General features: G+C 41.2%; 1 protein-coding gene and 1 long non-coding RNA gene across 3 annotated transcripts in view; one reads left to right on the top strand and one right to left on the bottom strand.

Moving 5' to 3' along the window:
* Nucleotides 1–19,747, top strand: part of LOC141779111 (uncharacterized) — a 181,954-nt gene that overhangs the window by 119,719 nt on the left and 42,488 nt on the right. The gene's annotated exons all lie outside the window — the stretch shown is intronic.
* On the bottom strand, nucleotides 7,465–18,108 carry LOC141779109 (transcriptional repressor scratch 1-like). The gene is made up of 2 exons (XM_074653770.1): nucleotides 17,090–18,108; nucleotides 7,465–11,805 (listed from the first exon to the last, which is right to left on the bottom strand). Exons 1-2 carry the CDS (start codon nucleotides 17,196–17,198, stop codon nucleotides 11,078–11,080), a joined length of 837 nt encoding a protein of 278 aa, XP_074509871.1. The 5' UTR covers nucleotides 17,199–18,108; the 3' UTR covers nucleotides 7,465–11,077.

The raw sequence follows: 19,747 nt of genomic DNA, 5'->3' as shown, positions 1-19,747 counted from the left end.
AACAGGCCACTAAACAATAAATAAAACATATCAACGTCTCCTGTCACTGTAAGCGCAGGTAGCGCTGCTGCTGACGCTTCAACTCTGCTGCCTGCAGTGCACCACAGAAGTATCAAATTAGGAGCTACAAATAACACAAGTTGTGTGCGTGTGTGTTTCGTTTTTATAGTCGTTTCTATATGCCTGTCACCAAAATAACACATTGTGCTTAATGAATAACAAAATCATTTGTAGGACAAATGATGTGGTCTTGCATTTTTCGACTCAGTCCATTTCCTGGCCCTGCAGCTGGCCTTAAAGCGGTTATGTCCTCCTGCTGAAACAATGACTCATCAGCCGTAGGTGAGGTGTATTGCCTTTAGCTAAACACTGACGAACACGCATGGATGCATGCACGCAGCATACACACACATGCAATTAGGGTATGTCTATCTCGTTGCGGCGCCTGTCATCTTGTCATCACTGGTAACAGATTGAGTAGGAACCAGTTTAACGGCTCTACTATAGAAAGCCTGTTGCTACACAAGCTACGTGTGGCTGCTATTTTTAAGGTGAGACATATAGTGCTTACAGCTTTGACATCTTTTTAATGTATTGTATCCAGAGGGAGGTATTTCTTTGGCTTGGTTAGATTTCTTTGCAGCAACTCCTGCAAATACTCTTCTATAAATGTGAATGTTGTTGTTTTCTGACATCAAGTGTTACTGGAATAAATGTAGCACCAGCACAGTATGTTAGCTGTCTGGAAAAAGTAAAATGTTGTCTGTTTGCGACTGTGTGCATGAGAAAAAAAGAGAAACAAAGAAAGGAATGAATTGTTCTCCAATTGCCATCTTGTTATTGTACAGATCGATATCATCTCTTGTAGTACCTGCATATTTGCACATTGCATATTGAGTATGTTGTTCCAGACTAATGCATCTTGCAGCTGTACATTTCATTACACAATGATCAATTGTTAATTGAGAAGGTGAGCCACTTGTAAAGACTACTGAGAACTCTTAGCGTTAATCCAGTAGCTCAACATCTCGCCCCTTTCGTTCCACACCTCCACCTACAGTACCAGAGTTGTGAACAGCATTTGTCTTCAGCTCGTTGATGTTTCTGATGACAGCTGCCATCTCTACAAATAGCCTGGGATGTGGTGAGAACATTCACAGCCCTGTCCTACACTGCTTCGCTCTCTGAACATCAAGCATGTCTGGAGTGGGAGTTGAAGATGTGGCTGCACTGATACGGATATTTTACCATTCACTGTTCGGCAGCAGATAAACAAGGATACAAGTATAATATGTATAGTAGAAGCACATACGGTTTATTTGCCCAAATCCACATGGGATTTCACCAAGCATGGTGTAACATTCCTTTTTTTATTGTAGCAGTAGCGCTGGGAGATTTTTGAAAGAATATGTACTGTCTTGTATCTGTAACTGTTGATGAGGAGGAACAGCTGTGATGCTGAAGTGCTGTAGACACTGTAAATCTTTCCTTCCCTTTTGTCTATAGTATTTACACTGACAAGTGGTTTATCCTTGTTTGACGGACAGCACATCTACTTAAAACTGTAATAAGTGATTTATGGCCACTTGGAGACAGTAGAAACAAGCTGTGAACACAGCATTGACATATCATCACCTTTTAAGTTCATATGGCATTCTTGTTAGCAAACCGTTTCATATTTACACATCCAGCAGTTACGCAGCAACCATAGACTGTATATAAGAAGTGGACTTAGTCACTGAGACGTCAACCATTAGTTTGTTGACTGACGTTTTGAATACTCCAGTTCAGCATTTTGGCTGTCGCCATATGAGAGGGCGAAGCTAAGTACAACTGAAAAACACATTTTCAGGCGACCAAAATGTTACAATTAACTTTCATGAACTGAAGACACACTGTGAAAGGGTTGAAGTTGTAAGACGAAAACATGGACAACTCCCACACCGGACAACGCCGTGGTAGCGAACTATCAATCAAAAAGTAGACACGCCCTAAATCATACCCTGCTTTATGGTCTAATTGACTCTAAATGGGACCATAATTTACTAAATGAACATCATGCTGTATTGTAGAAGACTTGAAACTAGAGACTAAGACCATAAACTCATGTTTACAATGTTTACTGAGGTAATAAATCAAGTGAGAAGTAGAGTAATTTTCTCATAGACTTCTATACAATCAGACTTCTTTTTGCAACCGGAGGAATGCAAGTTTAAGGCACTTCCGCATTGGCTTCAATTTTCAGACCCGGAGGTTGCCCACTGGGAGCAACATTATCATTCATTTGGAAACTTGTTTCCTCCTGATTCACTATCTTTTAGCTCTGTTTTTGGTCTCCACCAACTCCTGACAGAAATGTTTTGTCTCTTTAGCTGATAAATGTTCAACTATGTTCACCAGCAAGTCGCTTACTGTGTCTGTCTGCTGTTTGTTGCAGAACAGGTAGTATACATTGGGTTTTTAGTGCTTTTTCACTGAAAACTGCTGCCCGCTGTGGCAGAAAACGATGCTATAAGAGCAGTGAGAGTGAACCATTAAAGTTGTGGGCCGGACAGCTAAACTATGAGCAGAAACTCACTATAAAGTTCAGCAGTTCCTGCAAACGGATGTTAGCAGTGTACTTTTCTCCAGTGAATGATTGTTTGGTGGCTCAAGCGCATGGCAAGACGTGTGTTCATGTTTGTAAGTTTGATAGGAAGGAGACTTTAACGGGAAGGCTAATCTGGGTTGCTAAGAGTCTGTGGCTCTTGTGTTAGTTAGTCAGTGTGAACGTCTGCTCTGCTCTGCACTGACATTGCTGCTTTATGCAATGATTTGATTGGCTGTACCAAAAGGCGCCATCTACTTAGACGTACGTAACGGTACCATGGATGTATAAAGAGAACTGGATACAGCGTTGTAGGCTCCCGTTCATTCCTATGAGAGTTGCTCAGTTGTGCAACTGCCGAGTGATAAAGTAACCAAATCATCTGCCGATCTTCCGCATCAAATAAGGGTTATTCAAGTGTTCGTACTGGGATTTTGATTTGCCTCAAAAAAAATTATCCGCTGAGTTACAGACGTCTCTTTCCCAATTTAAGTCAATGGGAAAAAGTCTTTATGGGCCCAATGGCATCACATGACGGATACTGAAGTTGTATTACCACCGTTTGGCCACTACGAAAATTTGCATCAAAGCCCGGCGCAGTTCCTGGAACGGTACTCCGGTATTTCATAGAATTAATGCAAAACTAGGGGGTGCCAAACCAAAATATATAAAATATAAATATCCCCTTTTTGGTTTAAGATTTTTTTTCTCAAAGGAGAAAATGACAAGGAGTTTACAGACCAGATATGTTTGCTGTAGCAAAAAAAATGCAATTTAATTTCAGTTGGACTTGGTCTAAATTGATAAGCGCTATCCCAGCACAGCATGGCACGACTTAGTTCATAAAGCACATAATGATGCCTGCTTTGACAGATGACATCATGGAACCCAGAGGAAGCTGGATTTATTACTGCTCGGCCTAATATTACAGAGGTTGGGGTGGAGGAGGAGTGACATGAATGAGAGGAGACACAATGAGAGGCGAGGGAATGGGAAGAACGAGAGAGAGGATGACTGATGTGCTCATTAAATTTCTGCTTTCTCAACCTGCAAAACGTATCCCACAGCTGATCACAGACACATCTGAGGTCATCATTATTAGCCATGACATCACATTGTTGAACATCTGCTCTCTGACACCTGATGTGACCCTTAAAACGTGGCATCGTCGGGGACAACCAGCTTAGCCTAAATGAGCCGGTTAAGTTGCTTTATTTTAACTCAGGATTTTCAAAATTGGGTCATTTTTGTCATGAATACACTTATACTGTGTTTATTCGTGTCTTCTCACTATAATTCTCTGAACACCTGCATCAGCAAAACCTCCAAAACAAGCTTTTACTTACAGTGGCATGCTTACAGTCATCTCCTTACAAGCTCTCGTGCTGTTTTGAGATTATCATCTGCATGTTTTCTGGGCAATTTGAAGTCAAGTCCCAAAAATGAAGGCTGAAACAATCTCAGCAAATTAAATCACATTTTCAATCAGCCAAATGAGTTTGGAAAAGTTTTCTTATTTTACTTCCTGTCTACTTTCCTGTCATTTCATCGCAGTATCTATCAACAGGTACTATCTAAGGATTAAGTAAAATACTAATAACGGAATGGTTTATATAGGGGTTTTGATAGGGGTGTAACCGATGTATCGATTCAAAGATCAACGATCCAATATCATCGACGCAAAGTGAAAACATCGATACACATCGTCATCTTTAAGATACGCTTTTATTTTGAAATTCTTAACTGTTAAAAAAACTTTTGCCCTCAAACATGAGAAATGTGGTACTTTATAGTGAACTATATAGAGGTCTATTTTTATGTAACTGATTGTGTTAAATGGACATGTGATATCGTCTCGTATCGATCGCAGGCTCTGGAATTAAATCGAATCATAATCGTATCGTGGCTTTTTAATCTCAGCAAATATTGTATTGTTGCCCAAAGAATCAATATAACATTGTATCGTGATGAAACTTGTTATTTACACCTCTAGTTTGGGATAAGAGTTCAGTGGTGAGGCCAGAACAGAGGAGATATGAGAGGAGGAAGAGGAGGACATGTGGAGCCGAGGAGAGAGGAGTTCAAAGTGAAAGTAAAACAGCAGGATAGGACAGAGGACAGGTGAAGTTTCTGAGGGACTATCAAAGCTGATCAAAATTAAAGTCAGCATGAGGTTAAATAAAGAGGTTTATGTCACAATTGTGGACCATTAAATCTGAACTATTTCCACCAGACACTGGAAGCTAACCTTTGGGCTGGTTTGATTTTATTTTGCACCTTCAGCAATCTCTCATTCCCTGTAATGAGTAGTCGTTGATACACACACACACACACACACACACACACACACGCACACACACACACACACACACACACACACACACACACACACACACACACACACACACACACACACACACACACACACACACACACACAGAGAGTGTTAATTTGACTTGCCAGGAAGGAAATAGTGTGATTCGCCTGAGTAGGTCCCCGGACATGAATCTAAAGACAGTAGGGAGCGTGCAGAGCAATCAAGTGATAAAGCTTATTATCTGAGAGGAGCTATATTCTAAGACTTATTATCTACCAGGAGTTAAATGACTTTCAGGTCCTCAAAGGCTTGATGGCCTGGTTTGACTTGGCAGGAGAGAGAAAGAAGAGAGGTGGCTGGAGGAAGAGCACGCAGGAGGGAGGAAGCGAGATGGGAGGAAGAAGCCGGCAGGTGATAGAGATGGGGGGAGGGAGGAGGGAGGTAGAGGGGAGAGAAAACCAGATGTGAGGAGAGGTGGAACAGAGGTGAAAAGATGAGAGGGAAAACACAAAGATGAGGAGAAAAGGAGGAGTTTGAAGACAGGAGGGAGGAGAAGGTGATTCATAGACGTGGGCAGCCACATTTCTGTCTTTTTGCAGCGGCTGTGAAACCAATTTTCTGGTTAGGGTCGGGAAATATACTGCACTTCATAAAGCTGCAGAGTGCTGCATTGTGTCTTTGTTGAGGCAGTTCAGATAGTTTACTACTATAGATACTGTAGATGGTTTATTGCCTTGGATACCACAAGTGTTGGCATAGCAACAATAGATTTAGACAGTCTGGGAGCACGAGGAGCAAACAGTAAGGTTGGACTGTAACTCCACTAGAGGATGGGATACCCACTGCATATGATGTAACAGGTGATCATACAAACTCATTTCAGAATAAAATAATATACTAGATATGAATGTCATCACTAAAAGTTGGCTTGATGACGACAAAAGAAAAAGAAAAAAGACAACATTAGGTATAGGTCGTGTACGTTTACAGAGAGCTGTCAAATTGTCTTGAGCTCAATAACTAGCAATAAAGCTTCTGCAGTGAGGCTCTCCAAATTGCCAATTACACGAAAAGTTGTTTCTATGAGGTGAGGTCCAGCTGAAATGATGCCTGACCAGGTCACCTTTAATTCAAAGTCACCGCAAGATAAAGGTTAGTTGGTCAGTTTCCCATGCTGCATCAATGTCACCGGAAGCCCACAGAGCACTTGTGGTACTGTTCTGTACGCTGGATGACAACAACAAAGTGACCCTGAGTGTGACACAGAAACATCATCAGGGCCTTGTGTTTCCATTTCTTTATCGTTGTTATTGAGGAAAAACAATTAAGGTTTCGGTCCATGAAGTGTTCGATTTCAACTCTCCTTCAGTGTTTTTCAATTTCCATCTTTCTGTAACAGCAGCATTATGTTCCTGCCGTTCTTCACACTTTACCACTTTTACAAAAAGCAAGTCCTTGCAAATGCTGTAAAGTGAAAAGGTTGGATTTGTGCCTACACAAATTGCTAGTGCTGCCCCCCTTACTTAGTCGATTAGTGGACTAATTGGTTATGTTAGTCTTAGCCGACTAATATTTCTTTAATCAATTAGTAATTTTTTATGCTTTCTTCATGCCGAATGACTTATTTCTAAGACACTTATGAGCACATCTCTGGTAATCACAAATTTAAAGTGGTGCTTTTCTGTGAGTCTTTGTGGAGAAACTCAGTTTTACAGATCTATTGATTAATCAACTAATCAATTAGTTGACAAAATCGTACGAGTGTTAGTTGACTAAGAATTTCTTTGGTTGAGGACAGCCCTAGAATTTATAGTAATGAAGACAAAACTTATCCAATTCTTACTGCGTTGTCACCTCCCTGTTTGACTCTTTCCACCACTGTGTGTGTATTGTGCAGTGTGTGTGTGTATATAGTAAAATATAATCTTTGTATTGAGCAGCAGTGATAGTATAGAGTCTAGATGATGAACAAATAACCTAATAAAAGATTAGAAGTTAATAAATATCTAAGAACATTTTTTCCTAAACTTTAACGTTAGTTGTTCCATAATTAAGGTTAAAGAGAAATACTTCAGATTGGGAACAAAGGGGCTTGAAGTGATACCCTACTTAACCGCCGCTAAATGTCCAAATATGGAAGGAACAAACTGCTGTATTTAGCCATCCAGGCAGCCCATTACTGGTAGATAGCTTCCAGCCTAAAGAGTGCTAATGAGCTCTCTTTGCACCAGTGTTAGCCCGGTCCCTCTTTAAACATACAATATTGACAAAGCTAATACAAAGTATGGGCTGTGGAGTGCAGAGTTGAGTGTTATTCTATGTAAATGAACACTCTTCTGACTTAAAGGTACATTTACTTTATTTGAATGGATTGCTTTAAAAGCTACTTAAACAGAAGATAAATTATAGGGGTCAAAAGAGTTTAAAAGGAAAATATTACTCACCACTCAAGTGCAGCATAGCAGCCACAGTCCAATACTGCTCGTATTGTAAAATACTGCTGTGTGTATTGATTATAATTGACAGAATACTTTATTATATCTTAAAACAAGACAAGACACAAAACTATGACCCTGGTTGGTTAAGATTATTCTTTATTATGAAGTGCCACAAAATGCTTTGTGTTCATTGTGCTTACATTGTCTGAATTCTGGCTCAAAAAAACCCAGGAGATCCTCCCTCTGCAACAGAGAGCCAAACCTCCTGAGATAAGGTGTGTTAGATATCACTATACAGCAGTAAAAATGTCTCAATCCAAAGGATTCTTTACAAACCCTCTTGCAATAAATGATTATTTAGGTTATCATCATTCTTTAACTTGGAAATACAAAAAAAGAAGAGAGGTCAAGCTAGTACAAGGTTTTTAATTCTTCTCTACCTGAATTCTAGTTAGTTTCATTGTGCTACTTTCTTTAAGGTGGAGATGACAAGAATGGAAGTGCTTAGAGAGGACAGACCTGGAGCTCACCCAGAGACAGACGCACAGTCAGACAGACGCACACACGCAGCTTTTCTGCCTCAAAACCACTAAACAGCCACCCAACAACAACTTTAGCCAAATACCCTTAAGACGTTTGGACTGCAGTGCAACGTTGCAAAGAGTTTTAATACACAATGATACAATTTGTAAACAGAGACATCGCTGCCAAAGAGACTCTCTGCAACTTTGTACCCGTCATACTGTTGCTACAGTAGAAATTGTGTTATTAAGTTTTTTGTTCTCATTCAGATGGAAATGAGAAATAAAATCTCAGGTGGTGGTTAAAATAGTGGTGTATTCTTATTTATAGGGTGGGGTCGAAGTCTCTGAGATGCATTGAGAAATATGAAGCATATATGGTGTCTTTGCCAAACTTGTGCTTTTAATTTTGTATTTGTGTAGAACTTGTTTTTAAGCACCAAATGTAATGTTTTATTTTACTTACTTGTATGTATAGTTGTTGTAAGTATTTCGGCTAAGGCTTTAAAATAACTGATAAAAAGACAAACACAATCATTTTAGCCCTAACAAGTTGAAGCTCTGTGACTGATGTGTCTCTATGTCTGATACAATTCAAGTAATTGCAGCTCAAATCTCGTTCACACATCAGGGAGAGAGATAAGACCTGTAATTTGCTGACTCACATACTGATAGATCCAGTCACAACATTAACTGCCTCTTTCTTTACTGACTTGTGAGCTACATTTTATTTTTTTAAAAGCTTCTTTGTAAAAGACTTATAGATTGTATCTCCTGCAACACAAGTCTTTCATTAGAACATGTTGACTTTTTGACTTCAGAACAGATCTGACCACCTTCGATGTCATACAGGTCCTATAACTTTATCTCTGAAATTAGGTAATGGGTCCATCTATCAGTGCAGACTCTCTTTTTGTCCCTTGGTGTTGGATATCAGTCAACCCCATCTCTTATTGAGTAATCTCGTGTCTGAGGAAGCACTGCAATTATCAAAACTTCCTTTGTCAGAGATTCACATCTGAATATTAAACGCATGTCTTTTCAGTTGTTGGAAGCTTGACTGTAGACGCAGACTCTCCCTGTGTGTCTCTCACGACAGCTCGTCAGCAGGCACTGTGTGCTCACTTGTGCGCATGTGTGTCCATGCAAAGTTACAATAAATACATATGGCATATAAACATGTTTTGTGCAGATCTGTGTGTCCTCAGTCTGTCTCTCAGGAAGCTCCATGAATCTGTAGAAAAGGTTTCTGAGCTGCAGAGAACTGGGTTCAGCAGCACTGGTATTGGCCACCCAGGTCAAAGGTTAAACCATCTACGGTTTGGTGGGGTTGATTAGAGTTAGCCTGTCTGTAGGTATGTCACTCATAGAGTTAGCCCATGGTCGGCCCAGTAGGATTAGATGGGGCCTACTGCAGAATAATCAGGACTTGGCCTAATGTATCTATTGGACTGTAACAGTTAAGCTGCAGTCGGACCATCCAGCTAAAGTGCTGCTTTTTCTGTGGTTTAAGAATGCACGCTTTATGGTTTGGAAGTGCACTGGAAGGGTAGTTGAATAATGCATTGCATTTAAAGTCGACCTCGGCCCAACTTCAACAATGCACCAAACGTTGACTTGGTTTGCTGTTGAAAGCATACTGAGAGTTGTTAAGTACCATATTCTTACTGGCATTTTTGGGTTGCATCTCATTGCAAAGTTCTCCAATCTGATTGCTGTATTAACCATGTGTTATGTTTCTTTGTATCAGGACAAAAATATGTCTCTTATGGTTATTAAAAGGTCTGTTGAAGTGCCATTTTAACATCCCAGAACCATTATTAAACTGTTGAACTCTCATGAATGGCCAATCATCCAATCTGAGTAAAAAATGTTGAGCGGTCCAATCCAAAGTTAGGCCTCCCTTGGTTATTGTTAGCAGGCGTATTTCATGCTTAGCTAAGCACATGTGTGTCAGGGTTATAGTTATCCTACAATAGGCCTCACACCCAGCAGGCAGCTGATCCCAGCCTCTCTAGCCTACATCCTACATTAGTTCTACTCACTAAGAGGCAGGCAGTGCATAACAAGAGAGGAAAGACAGGACTTTTTTCTTTTTGATACTCTAACACTACATTGGCATGTTCCCTGATGTCTGTAATATTAGTATTTTTCTGTTTATGACTATAGGTGAAGTAAAACATACCTGATTTTAACTGCTATACAGTAGTAGGTAATACTTCATAACTTCATCATAAAATACCATGCATTAGGTGATTATTGCTTTTAAAGAGTCCTACGGAGGCTCCAAGAGAAAAATATTGCCCTCAGGTTCTATCTATAGGAATTTGGCAAAAAATCATAAGCTTTTTATGATGTTGGCATAGATTTCAATATTTTTTTTTTGCATGCAATAACGGTAATACAAAAAAAAGGTAAACAACATAATAGGAAAAAATAGTACTCAAAAAAGTGACATATGCTTTGGCCTGTAGTGATAGAAAGAGGTTGGCAAATATCCTACATACATATATAGAAATTAAAGTGCAACAAATAAGTCAACGGTATCATTTCATTGTTATCAAATCAAATATAAACATACAACAAATAAAAAAAGGCAAAAAATGCTAAAATAAATAAGTAAATAAATAAATAAATAGTATTTTTACCTCAGTAGTGGAGAGAATATGGTCACTTGGTGCAGCAGAACATTATTAGTATCATTATTATTACTATTATTATTATTACTATTAGTCCCCCAAGAAACAAAATCAGAAGGAAAGAAACTCTTTCACTGCGTTTCAGTGCAGGGAGGAACCCAGTAGCTATAGGCTTACTTATTGTCTTTGTCATCATCCTCATCATCATCATCAGTGTCCCAAAATATATGATGCCATACTGTATCTAAATGCCAGAAGGAAGCCGTGTTAGTATTATTGTCTCCATCCAGAATAGACCGAGGAAGAGGAGGTGAAGAGTTTTTTTAAGGAAGTGCATGCGTAGATCAGTTAAATCCTTAAGTGGGCAAATCTCAAGGAGAAAAATTGTGCTATCTTCATCATCATGAATAGGCTCCAAGGGAAAGCAAGGTAGGGAGAAAGTGAGAGAGGGGGAGGGGGGGAAAGCAAGGTCGTATTCTGACCAAAAATAGATTGTTTGTGTCTGCAGTTGAGTTTGTAAGGATAATGGTAATTTATGTCTGCAGTTTTGTCCGTTGTTTTATCTACGCCGGGGGTCATGCATCTAGGGGGCCGAGAGGAGAGAAGGGGCCTTTGAAACAGGCGGACTCGTAGTGCTTGTTCAGGTAACTCTTGAGCGCGAAGGTCTTGTTGCAGCGTTTGCACTTGAAGTGCTTGAAGGCCGAGTGGGTCTGCATGTGAGCGCGCAGGTTCGAGCGGTCGGCGAAGGCCTTCCCGCAGTGGGCGCACCCGAACGGCTTCTCGCCCGTGTGAGAGCGCATGTGGCCCTGCAAAAGCCAGGGCCGACTGAACGCTTTCCCGCACACGTCGCACTTGTGCTTGAGGTCGTGGGTGAGCAGGTGCATGGCCATGGCGGGCATGGACACGTACACCTTACCGCAGGTCTGACATTTCTTCGCCAGCTTGCTGTCCAGCGAGCGGTGTGTCTGTTTGTGCCGGCTCAGGTTGGAAGACGTGGCGTAGGTTTTGCCGCACTCGTTGCAGGTGTGCCTCTGGATGGTTCGGGGACTGCTGATAGCTTTCCTCCTCGAGCGTCCGTCGGTGATGTAGAAGGCGTCGACTGTGTAACCCTCGCTCACGGCGGCGTCTCCGTTGATGTAACCGTCGGTGATTTCTGAGCCGGGACTGTCAGGGGACTCGGAGTCATGGGCCCCGTAGTCGCTGTGGATACCATCGTAGAGGGGGTCCGGGGAGGGTACCTTGATCCCACCGTCACTCTCGCCATCATACACAACGGGGCTGATGTAGTCGCTGATGTAACCAGCTGACAGGGAAGAAAGAAAACAGTGTGAGGTTGTAGAACGCTGAGGTGGAAGTTAATATAAAATCATGGCATGGGAATCAAAGACATACAGATCAGACTAAAGAATTAGTCCCTGATGTAGCCGTTACATAACTTGATAGGAAGTACATTTGCTATATTAAATCTATCTTAAGTCACAGAGGGGCACAGGCGCTAAAATTCGGCTCCACCACCTCAGAGACCCACGGTTCATATAGCAGTAGGAAATGTGGACATTCTCTGCTGCACATGTCTGTCTAACAAGTTTGGATTAACGCCATTAAACTGCTGTAGCCAGCTGGACAGGAAGAACTGAGTGAAATCAGATAGTCCTCTTTTCTCAAGCTTATCCTTCTTCACAGAGACAGTAATGCAGCGATTTTGGTCAACTGACCAGCAGTTTGAATGTGCGGAATTGAATAAATGCTTGCTCAGTGATGTAAACAACTTTCATTAGTGATCTACAGCTCGCCCTATAAGGTGTTTTTTTTCTGTTTCTGCATCCCACTTGAGTGCATTTATTATAAAACACAGAGATGACGGGATGACATGAACAGCTTGTTCATTCAACCAGTAACTTGTATGTAGAAACACCATTAAGCTGTTCACTAAGTGCTGTGGATGAACACAAACGCTGACATGACAGGCAGCACAGTTCTGTATGTGTTGAGAAACCGGATGCATTTTTTCCTTTAAACTGAAAGAGCAGGAAAGTTCAGATTGGCAACGCAGTAGGTGAAACAGAAGATCTGATCCTAGGTCAGCACCTTTACATGCAGTTCCAAGACATATTAACCATAGACTGTATATAAGATGTGGACGTAATCACCGTGACTGCCGTTTTGAAGCCTCGAGTTCGGCATTTTGGCCGTCGCCATCTTGGCTTTTGACCTTCTCCATGTTGGTTTTTGCAACCCTACGTAACATGAGAAGGTGGAGATAAGTACAACCAAACGCTGAAGAAGACATTTCAGACGACCAAAATGTTAAAATTTGTAACACGAAAACACAGACAACACCCAGAACGGACAACGCCGAGGTAGCGACCTGTCAATAACACACCTTAAAGCAAACCCTGCTTTATGGTCTATTTGACTCTAAATGGGACCATAATTTACTAAATGAACATCATGCTGTATTGAAGAAGACTCTAAACTAGCAATTGAGACCATAAATTCATTTTTACAATGTTTACTGAGGTAATAAATCAAGTGAGAAATAGGATAATTTTCTCATAGACTTCTATACAATCAGACTTCTTTTTGCAACCAGAGGAGTCGCCCCCTGCTGGATATTAGAAAGAATGCAAGTTTAAGGCACTTCAACATTAGTTTCACTTTTCAGACCTGGAGATTGCCCACTGATCCAAACCACAAGATCATCTGTGGTTATATATATATAGTACCCAGGTGTTACTGTCCTCCTCTCACTCTGAATGTACTGATAACAACTTTAATAAGCTGCCACCTGTCAGGTGTAAAAGTACACAGAATACTGTGGTAGCCACAGTCCTTCACTATGTACCTGCAGTAATACTGCAGCAACTATGGCCGAGTCCAATTCCCTGCATTTACTCTGCATAAGTAGTATGGGATGATTCTCAACTCACAATCAGTAAAGCAGCAATTACTTTTAGCAACTTTAAACATACATGTTTAAAGTCTGAACTGGCTTATTGTAACACAGAACATCTGTCTCTCTCCTGAACACCTGTGGTCAGTAGTGGAGTGTGAAAGAAAAACCTGCAGTATTAGTCCAGAGATAATTCAGCAATATACTTCCTCTCAGTTCTCAAAGGTTGCAGTTTAAACACTTCCTCTGAGAATGATAAATGAACACAGGCCGACCCTGAACTTGAGAAAGCTGATTTAGGCTGTGAAAATGAGCATCAGCACCACGGACAGATCCAGCGCGCTGCAGGTCGATGGCACAGTGACAGCGAGGATGCTGCTGCTGCTGCACACGCTCAGTCAGTGTGGTGGCTTTTTACAGATCAGGGGGTTGAAGAGTTGCACGGCAAGCCTTTTGGGCAAAGTAAAGTTACTGAAACTCATTCTTCTATAACAGTATATAGATATATATGAGCTGGTTGGGTGATGCTACGTCTCCCTCTTTATAAACTGGGGAAAAAATGTGAATTCTTTCACGTTTGACGTATGTTTTTCAGGGGCATCATAATAATGAGAACATATATACATATTTCTAAATATAGAAATGCACATACAGTACATAAATACATACTAACTAGCACATTTACACACATTATGAAATACCTATAGATTTCGTTATCTGGCAGTCAGTCTAAACATGTGGTTTTTTTTAGTGTGAATCTACAAGTGTGTCATTACACACATGTTATTTTCTGCTCATTTGTTTGTTTTGTGTGATCATACAACATGTGTGCTCACTGTCTTTGAATCTATTATTAGTGTGACAGCATAGGTTTGTTTTGGTGGTTTGAATGAACACTGTTTTGATAGATTAATAGCTTCAATGCAGACTAAACTGTTCCTGAACGCAGGCATCCATTAACAAAACCTGTGACACTGCTTACATAATAGTAGCAACGCAGACTATTTTATTGAACTTTATACACCTAACATATACCCAGTACCATCATACAACTTGTTAAGAAGTTACATCTGCATTGAGCCAACCAAAAGTAAGGAAAAAAACAGCTATTCTACATTGAGATTGTTTCTTTTTGGGGTATTTTTAAGTATTTGTCAATTAAATATGTGTATGATGTAAAGGCAATGCATCATCCAAACATGCATTCTTTTACTTTTACTTTTTTTTTCTCCTAATGAAATGCATGTTGTTATTATTAATCCGAACTCTCAGAGGATTTTAGAGTAAGATGCAGAAGCAACACGCTCCATGTGACACCACATATCTGTCTGCATACAATAACAGCTACCACATATCTGCCACAGCATCCCATCTGAATACACAGTCCCATCACACACAGCGCACGGAACACGAGTGGGATATAAATTATTCCAAAAGCCGGTTCGTTTCAAGCAAGAGAGTTGTTCCTAACGTGGCGTTGTGGGTAGAGGAGCTTGTGCTGTATACTGTATGTAGATGTTAGGGATGGAGACAAAAGGTGGCTGCTGGGACAGGCAGCGTTCGGTGCACGGCGCTGCTGAGGTGGCAGATCGCGTGTCAAGCCGAGCAGGGCTTGTTAACCTCGACATTATAAATACACCGCTGACAGCTTTTGTGCTTTATGGGAATGCAGGCAAGACTGCACACGGAATGCACATGTTGATGTGCAGCAACGTGTCAGTGACATTGGGGTGGAAGCAAAACAGGGGCTGCATTTACATGGCAAAGGCATCTCTGTTTTCTTTTTTCAAATAAAATGTGACGCACATGGTTACAGGGCGCGAGGAAGTTCACAGCTTCAGGAGCAAAGAGGCAGCACTAAACAATGAATCACATAATTGCAACAGGGCCCTGCTTTTGTTACTCCCTAAAGAGTAAATCTAAAAATGTTATTATAAGATAAAAATATTCAACAATTATACCAAAAATAATGAATCCCATTGAATAGAAATGTGACTTCCATTCAGAATCTGTCACCATGAACTCATATTCAACAGTTCATCTGTGACTGTAAAGTGAGATAAGAGCAGTCAGGAATGCCAATTCTGGTTTTGTGATATTGTGACAGTATAATAGGCTTATGACAGCTATTGTAGGCATACAAAGCATTTATTAAAAAAATTTAAATCTTCAATCTAGGCGAGATATCATCCTGCAAAAAAATCTGCTGACTCTGCAAAAATGGGAAAGGCATATACCTGGACATGGAGCACACACACAACACCCTCATGCAGAAAATGATGGGGATAATTTTATATGCAATCAAGAAAAAAACACTGTTATGGGCCACTGGTGGTAATGTTTCTGGCCACAGCATTGTTACGTAAAGGAGAGCTAGACTTATTTGTGCTGCACCTTAGTGGACAATACTGTACAGTTTATAAAACGCTATAAACTGTTATCAAACATGAAGTGTTGTGCTTTTGTTTATCAGTTTATTTTCTGTATGAAACATCCACAGCCAACCAACAGGAATTAGGTCTCATGCAACATCAGAAGCATCCCACTGAGCCTGCAGCATGTCCAGACAGGGAGCCTTCATTAATTCCCCCAAAAACAAGTGTAAGTGGACCAGATATTAATAACCGCTGTCCAGTCTTTATCTCTTTTAACCTTACTTAGCCTGCGTAGAGGGGGGAAAAGTCCCCACTGACTATGAGCCAAGATCAATGAAACATGGGAGGATGCACTGGATTTGGTTGATTTCTCAAGTGACCTTTCCGCTCCAGTGGCAACTCAGCTCCCTTCAACCGACCAAACGCTTCCATCAAGCCTGCTTTATCTTAAATACTCCCAGTAAATGAAGTGTTAGATGCGGTGTGGTTATAGCAGGGTGTAGTGGTTGTTGAGATTGGCAGTTCTTCAGTGTTTTACCGCGTCCATCTCATCTCATCTCATCAGTCTCTGAAGTCATATTTATTTTTGAAATGGACTGCTTAGTGCAAGGCTGTGAAGCGTTTTATTATCCATCAGAAAGGTAATAACTCTGTGCTGTCTGCTGTTGTTCTGTAATCAATGATTAGAGGCTACTTATCTGTCTGAAGTATACGCCCACATCATCCTACAGGTAGCAACACATATGGAACAGCTACAGATGCACCAGGTTAAGTATGGAAATATGGCATTATTATAAGAACAGGTACATGCATGTTTTGTATGATATTATGCTATGTATTTATTTTGCATTTGTTTTATGTTGTGGCGTCTGAATGTATGTTTAAATGCTGCTGTCTTGGCAAAGTCTCTCTTGCAAAAGAGATTCTTAATCTCAATGAGTACTACCTGATTAAATAAAGGTTAAATAAAATAAAATAAAAAAACAAATGCAAGACTGAAACTGAACTATTGACACACCATGAGTCCTCCATGTGTGAACTGTATATTTGGGATACATTTTTAAAGATCAATCAGAGGGAATCCCTCCAGGGTACAACAGGTAAATCCACCTCTTAGTCACAAAAACTAAAGCTTTATATTTGGAAACAGCATTGTTAGGCTCCCTGCCTGTCATCATCCTCCTCCTCTTCCTCCTCCTCCTCCTCCTCCTCTGTCAGACTGACTTGTCTGTGAGACACCTGTTAGTGCTCTCTGTGTAGGCAGCAGCAGCAGCAGCAGCAGCATCAGTCTGACCTACAGTACAGCAGCAGCATCCTACCTTTGTCACGGAGCCGCAGGCTGAGGTCTGTCCTGCGGTACACGTTCTCCAAATCCGCTCCGGCGAATTCATCCAATTTCACCTTTTTCACCAGGAAAGACCTTGGCATGGTGGTCGCGACACACACACACACACACACACACACACACTCACAAACACACAGACACACGCACACAAACACAGCCGCTTGCCGACAGCCTGGCCAGCGTGCTGATAGGAGAGATTGGCTTCAGAGGTTTGGAGAAGACGCACGAGTTGATCCGGTGAAAGAGTTGCACGTTCAACACACCGCTTGTCTTCTTCTCTGTCTCTGTCTTTCTCTGACTGTGTCCTCTGCTTTAGTCCTCGTCCATACACGTTCAAAACCACCTTCTCTGTTTCTGTCTCTCTAGACTGTCCTCTGCTTTAGTCCTCGTCCATGCAGAGAGATGAGGAGAAATGCAACTTCAGCACCGGACAGCTCCCTCCTGGAGGTGGGTGCGCGCCTGTCGCACTCTTTGCGCACGGGTAGACCAGCTCGTGAGCTGTCCAAATATAATAATAATGAATAAAAAAAACAAAATAACAAGCCGTGCAAGGCACCCTGCGGCGCGTGCTCCTTTTTAAGAAGAGGGTGGAGGAGGAAGAGGAGGAGGAGGAGGAGGAGGAGAAAATAAGAGGGGAGGAAAAAAAAAAGAGAGGACTATTTTGGAAGCTTTTCAAAAAGAGAAATAATGTCAGGAGGCTTGTCCTTCCTCCCTCTCTGCCGCAGATATAGTCCTTAATAGTCCCGGTAATGACGACTTATACTCAGGTCGGTACAAAAAAACAAACAATCACAATAATAAGAGTCCCTGCATGCGGCCGAGTGGATCAACAGCGTCCCCTCTCTCTCTTTCTGGATCCCTCTCTCTCTTCTCTTCTCTTCTCTCTCTCTTCCCCTCGGTCTCTCTCTCTCTCTCTCTCTTTCTGCTGCGTCCAAGAGCTGTTCCGGTGAGTGTGTCGTCTCGCGATCAGCTGTTGGCTGTTTATATACGGAGCAGGGAGAGAGAGAGAGAGAGAGAGAGAGAGAGAGAGAGAGAGAGAGAGAGAGAGAGAGAGAGAGAGAGGATGGAGGGGTAGAGGGAGTGCTTAATTTAATCCATCCCATCTCCCCGGGGAGCGGCGACTGGCCCGGATGATTTATTGAAGCTGTTATCACCCCCCTCTCTCTCTTTCTCTCTCTCTCTCTGTCTTTCATTCTACTTCTTCTTCTTCTCCCTCCTTCCTCTCTCTGTCTCCCTCTCTCTCTGTCTCTCTCTCTCTCTCTCTGTGTGTCTCTCTCTCTCTCTCTCTCTCTCTGTCTCTCTCTGTGTGTCTCTCTCTCTCTCTCTCTCTCTCTCTCTCTCTGTGTGTCTCTCTCTCTCTCTATGTCTCTCTCTCTTTCTGTCTCTCTCTCTCTCTCCATTTTTTGAGCATGTGTGTGCGTTAGTTTGTGTGTGTGTGTGTGTGTGTGTGTGTGTGTGTGTGTGTGTGTGTGTGTGTGTGTGTGTGTGTGTGTGCGTGCATGTGCGTGTGCGTGTGTGTGTGCGTGTGCGTGTGTGTGTGTGAGGCTCCATGTTTTGGGGAGATAAGAATGGAAATAGTTATTTTTCTAAAGCACTCATCGATTTGATTCAGCGGGCAGCTTGTAACACAGATTTTTAACTATTGTCCCATTGTGCATTATTATTTTTTGGAGTCCATATCATCATAACATTTTTTTTATCACCTGCTAAGTGTATTCTATCTTTGTTTTTTTCACTTTTTAGTTTATTGAGTTTACACAAGAAAAAAAAGAAGGAAATTTTACATACCCAATAAAATACAAAGAGGAGAAAACATCTCATGATGAGGACAGTGCCTTCAATATACAGAAAGCTAGAGCGTGTGCATCTGTTTTGTCTGATGTCCAGTGTTCTTTGTCTTTTCAATTCAGTTATTTGTTTGAGAATCACATCACTAGAAATGGTGCCTCGTTGAAGGACCACTGCACACTTTGTCTTCCATATTATTTTGTAACTGTAATTGTGTGTATTATCAGCCAATATAATTCTTGCTGCAACAGATTTTCTCAAAAAAAAACATACATCACTGCATTATAGTTCACATCAATATTAAAACCAACTCCAGAATTAAGTGTTCAATAGTTTCATCTTCATCACAGTTATCAATACAGGGCACCTTATTGTTTTAACAAAGCAACTCCACTTTACCACCGCCGGAACTGCTAGTCTGCAAACTGATACCAACCACATAATATCACATACGTTTTTACAAAATATGTTTTTAATACATACCTAGGATTCAGATTCATTTTGAATCATATATGGGAAAACACCCCCGTAATAGTTTTATTACACAGTTTAACATATACAGTATATTTTTGCTGGACATCAATATTTATGTGTTTAACATTTGTCACAAGATCACTATACACAAGTTTGTAGTACGGCACAGAGTTTCTTGCACGTCCTTTTTTCTTCGTCCAACTCTGTGCTTCATGATGACAAGGGTTATATGGAGGGATATTAACTAGCATGCTGAGAGCCTCTAATTATCATTAATGTGGCCCCGAAGGCAAATGGGTGTAGACCAAATGGAGTGTTTTACAGTGAGTGCCGGATTAATATGGGAGTAGAGTAATATGTGCTCAGGGTC

The sequence above is a fragment of the Sebastes fasciatus genome, chromosome 12 (assembly GCF_043250625.1).
Source record: "Sebastes fasciatus isolate fSebFas1 chromosome 12, fSebFas1.pri, whole genome shotgun sequence".
NCBI classification, from domain to species: Eukaryota; Metazoa; Chordata; class Actinopteri; order Perciformes; family Sebastidae; genus Sebastes; species Sebastes fasciatus.
Note: the sequence above shows the minus strand (reverse complement) of the source record. Positions and strands in the feature narration are given on the sequence as shown.

Excerpts from the sequence above, each read along its gene's own strand:
- LOC141779109 (XM_074653770.1), bottom strand. The coding sequence starts at position 17,198 with ATGCCAAGGTCTTTCCTGGTGAAAAAGGTGAAATTGGATGAATTCGCC. Across the intron at positions 11,806-17,089 it reads CCTGCGGCTCCGTGACAAAG|CTGGTTACATCAGCGACTAC; the intron begins GTAGGATGCTGC and ends CTTCCCTGTCAG.